At 36.3% G+C, this 4,904-nt stretch overlaps 1 protein-coding gene across 1 annotated transcript; it reads left to right on the top strand.

The window, feature by feature from the left end:
- The first annotated feature begins 743 nt into the window (after positions 1 to 743).
- Positions 744 to 3,376, top strand: LOC111915261 (exocyst complex component EXO70B1). The gene has a single exon (XM_023910935.3). It carries the CDS (start codon positions 1,088 to 1,090, stop codon positions 3,038 to 3,040), a length of 1,953 nt encoding a protein of 650 aa, XP_023766703.1. The 5' UTR covers positions 744 to 1,087; the 3' UTR covers positions 3,041 to 3,376.
- Positions 3,377 to 4,904: the final 1,528 nt, after the last annotated feature.

Here is a 4,904-nt window from a genome sequence, read left to right as displayed (position 1 = left end):
AAATAAAAAAAACAACCGGGTAACCTACAATAACAGGTAACCTCGTATTTTTTATACTAAAATAACAATAATGGTCTTTTTGGTACAATTTTGATACTTCATTACCTTTTTAAATCATTTTCTCATTTTAAAATTAAGTTTAAAACTATTATTAAATAAAAAAACCTCATAATACAAAAACCAATTTCAATACTTTTAGGATCCAACATACAAGTATTGCAGAATTGTTTATTTGACTAATTCTATATATACCTCATATATGTGAGTGAAATGTTAACCTCATATGTGAGTGATTTTTTATGAGTGAAAACCGTTTATATCAGTGAAGCTTTTAAATGACATCATCTTTCCAACGGTTTTTTTTTTCATATTAAAAAGGCACCAACTAATCTTAAAAGTGTCAAAATCGAATGAACAATTTGTTATATAATGTTAATATAATTATTCCTAAAACAAAGAAATTACTATTAGATAACTTTGAAATAATAAATAGTTACTAGTGCGAGTACGTTATGTGGGATGGATATCAATATTATTACATCATTATAGTTGTCGAAATCAGATAAGTTGGATAACAAAATCAAAATAATAAATAGTTTTGATTGATCTAAAACATATTTTGTCCTAAATTACACAAGTTGTTGATTCATCTATTTAATTTTATTATGTTAACCCATAAAAAATAAATTATAACTTAAAAAGTCAAAACCATTTGATCACCGATAGAAACGATGTAAATAAAAGCTTTGGTATTCTAAGCCTTCTTCTCTCACTCCAACAAATGAAAAAAAGGAAAAATCATTGACTGACTGACAACCCCATATGATTCCATTCCATCCCCAAATCATATAAATAAAACCCTTACCTGATATGCATATGACATGACCTATTCCGGCCGGCCAACTACCATTTTGTTCGGAAAAATATAACCTTTCACGGTGGAACTAATCAATTCTTCAATGGCTTCTTGATTTTACTATCACAATCAACCGTCGATCCACACTCCTTCCATCGTTAGAACCCTAATTTATCACCCATACACATACCCAACCTAATAACTTCGCCATTAATAAACCCACTACCGGTGATGACGACCATAGAAGGGCAAGATAGAGTCTTAGCAACGGCTCAACAAATCGTCAAGAGCCTAAACATCAATACCAAAGCAACCGAGGATATGATCTTGATTCTCTCCAGTTTTGATAATCGGTTGTCTAACATCACCGATTTGATGGAGGGAGGTACCGGTGATCGGTTTATGTCCGCAGAGAAGATTATCCTCCGGCATGATTCAGGTCTCGGTGAACCTTCGTCCAGGAGCTCTTCGCCATGGGAAGAGTCGTCTACAGAAGCTGCTGAGTATTTGGAAGCTGTTGACACGATTATCCAGTTAACGGAAGACCTCAATATCCAGTCCGATGCCGACAGCGAGATCATGGATCGAGCTGAAAACGCGCTCCAGTTAGCTATGTCGAGGCTGGAAGATGAGTTTCTTCATATTTTGATCCGTAACACAGTCCCTCTTGACATAGATCGACTCTATGGATCGATCCGCAAGGGTTCATTCTCGTTTCCGTCAAACGGGATTGAAATTGGGGACGATTTTGAAAGCTACAGAGAAGATGAAGATGGTGGGAGCGGAAGTGGGTATCATCACGAAAGAGGCCCGAGCTTAGGTGGTGATGTTTTCGTCGATTTGATCCATCCTGAAGCAATCAAGGAGCTGAAAGCCATCGCCGATCGGATGATTAGGTCCGGCTATGAAAAAGAGTGTTGTCAGGTTTACAGTAACGTCCGGCGTGATGTCTTAAACGAGTGTTTATCCATTCTAGGAGTTGAAAGGCTTAGTATCGAAGAAGTACAGAAGATTGAATGGAAAATTTTGGATGAGAAAATGAAGAAATGGATTCAAGCGATTAAAATCGTGGTCAAGGTTCTTCTTTTTGGGGAAAAACGATTATGCGAACAAGTTTTCAGCGAATCCGAACTTATCAAAGAAATTAGTTTCGTTGAAACAACAAAAGGATGTGTGATGCAGCTGTTGAATTTTGGGGAAGCAGTTGCAATTGGGCAAAGATCTTCAGAAAAACTCTTTCGAATTCTCGACATGTATGACGCAGTTGCAGATGTTTTCCCTGATTTCGAATTTCTTTTCACTTATGAATCTGGAGAATTAGTCTGCAACGAGGTGAAGGTGGTTCTAACCGGATTAGGTGAAGCAGCCATTGGAACATTCATCGAGTTCGAGAACGCTGTAAAGGGTGAAAACTCCAAAAGAGCTTTACTGGGTGGCGAGATTCATCCAGTTACACGTTATGTCATGAATTACATCAAGTTACTGGTGGATTATAGCGATTCTCTGAACACCCTTTTACCCAACACTCAAGAACATGATCCGATTTCAAAAGAACTTGATGACATCGACAGCGGTGATACTCTCTCCCCTATTTCTTGCCGATTACTATCTCTAATCACAACTTTAGAAGCAAATCTTGATGAAAAATCAAAATTATACGATGATATCGCACTTGGATACATATTCTTGATGAACAACATCCTTTACATCGTTCAAAAAGTAAAAAACTCAGAGCTTCGAAACCTTCTTGGGGACAGATGGATTCGGAAACATCGAGGGCAGATTCGTCAATGGCACACAAGCTATCTGAGAGCAGCATGGGGGAAGGCGTTGTTGTGTTTGAAAGACGAAGGAGGGATTGGTGGGGGATCAAGTAGTGCATCGAAGTTGATTTTAAAAGAGAAATTCAAGAACTTTAACGCGTGTTTTGAAGATATTTACAGGGTTCAATCACTTTGGAAAGTTCCAGATGATCAATTACGTGAAGAGCTTCGAATATCAATATCTGAGAAAGTTCTTCCTGCATATCGTGCGTTTGTGGGGAGACATGGTAGTCAATTAGAGAGTGGAAGACATGCAGGGAAATACGTGAAATATAGTCCTGATGATTTGGAGAATCATTTGTTGGATTTGTTTGAAGGGAGGCCTACTGTTTTGAACAACATAAAAAGAAAAGGTACATAAAGACTGTTGTTAACAGGTATGTATGTTACTTTTTACTGCTGCTTCTGGTTATATCTTTTGAATCCAGGATGATGATGAATTGATGATGATGATTTGGTGTTAGTTTTTGTTGTTGGTATTATAGGGTTTGGGCTGAAGGTAGTTATTTATATATATAGCCCACACCTTGATATACTGTAATAATTTTGTACATGTATTATTATGTTAGATTGTTCTCCTCTATATGTATAACTTATGTATACATTCTCATGAATACATCAGGTGTTGCACTAAAATCATGTTATGAGTTATTGGATTTGGTTTTGGTTTTTTAAATGCAAAGTGAAAGCTTGTTCATATGTTTCATTCATTCATGATATCATGTGTGGTAGATCTTGTAGGCCATTTCTTGTCATATTTGAGATATGAGTTTGATGTTTTTGATGGTTGTTTGATTTTTTAAAATTTCTAATAAGTAGTATCTCTGTCTTGTAGCTTAACCTAATTGATTGAAAAAAGTGCTTAATATAAGATGTGCAGCATGTGTATTGATATGTTGCCACATGCATACCAGTACATGTTTTTATAATGTCTTTATGCCTATCAACCTTCCATTTTTGTATGGGTTTTGGGCGACCCTTCAAACCAAATTGTAGTACGAGTGTGCACTTTGAATCTCTTAACATGTATTGAGCTTAACTCAAATCTCCTTCGGTCTTATGTAAATCTCAATCATCTAAAATCGTTGATGACACTGAAATCACCAACCATTCAAGCTAAGCTAAGTATTCTAGGTGTTTGACAAGTTAGGTGGATAAGAAGGGGGAGCTATTCGAATAGATCTTTTACGCGGGGATTTGCAAAAGAACTTGAAACTGGATAGTTACATTGAACCTCTTTGGAAAACAGATAGTTTGGTTTTTGGTTTATAGAAAAAGAAATTAGGTGTGGTTTGCAATTGCAAACCATATCTAATTTTTTTTAATGTGTTTCATTTATTAAGTATTTTAAAAAATAAAATAAGAGTATATATAATGTATTGTTTAATGGAATGGTTGATGAGGTGAATGTGAGAATGTCTCGTTTTTTTTTTTTTTTTTTGAAACCGCTGAATTTTATAAACACCCAACTAGGAAGAGACTAGAAGAACAAAACAACTACAAGAGAATTATAAAGCATTGGGTTCTGTAACCACAATGTCCAAGTTATGCTAATTCTATGATTCCTATTCAGAAACCAATCAAATAAACTAATAATAATATTCTCAAAAATACTACATCTAGAAAAGGCATTACACCGGCAAATGACGCTTTCTATATCGCCATAGCATCGATATTGATGTGAGCATGATGACCTTGAGAATTCTTCTCCTTTGAGCCTCCACATTAACCGAATCCACCCAAGCTAAAAGATCTGCAACACTCAAGAAATGAGGAAATGGTATATTTAACCTCCTCACAATCTTCATCCAACTTTAAGCAGCCACATCACACATCAGAAAAACTTGATTAACATCTTATGCATGTACCCCACAAGTAGGGCATAAAACTAAAAGCAAGACAATGTCTCTATTTTCCAAATTCACCCAATTGGGGATTCTATAAGCAACTTACACCATCTAGCACCAACATCGGTCGAGCTTAAGGGTACATCATCAATGTAGCATCTAACATTGTTGTGTGTGAACACCCCATCAGGGTTTAACTCCCACTCTCATTTGTCACTACTCACTACCAACACCAAGCTCTACATGACTAAGAAGATCAGTCAAAGTCGAGAGTTTCTTAGCAGTGGCACCACCTCGAATTTCCCTATTCCAATTCCAACTCCAACCACTCTCCCGCCATCTATCAATAATCAAACACTTTTTCTCCACTCCTAATGC

Source organism: Lactuca sativa, chromosome 4, assembly GCF_002870075.4.
Source record: "Lactuca sativa cultivar Salinas chromosome 4, Lsat_Salinas_v11, whole genome shotgun sequence".
Taxonomy (NCBI): Eukaryota; Viridiplantae; Streptophyta; class Magnoliopsida; order Asterales; family Asteraceae; genus Lactuca; species Lactuca sativa.
The sequence above is the reverse complement of the archived record's forward strand: the minus strand, read 5'-3'. Positions and strand labels throughout refer to the sequence as shown.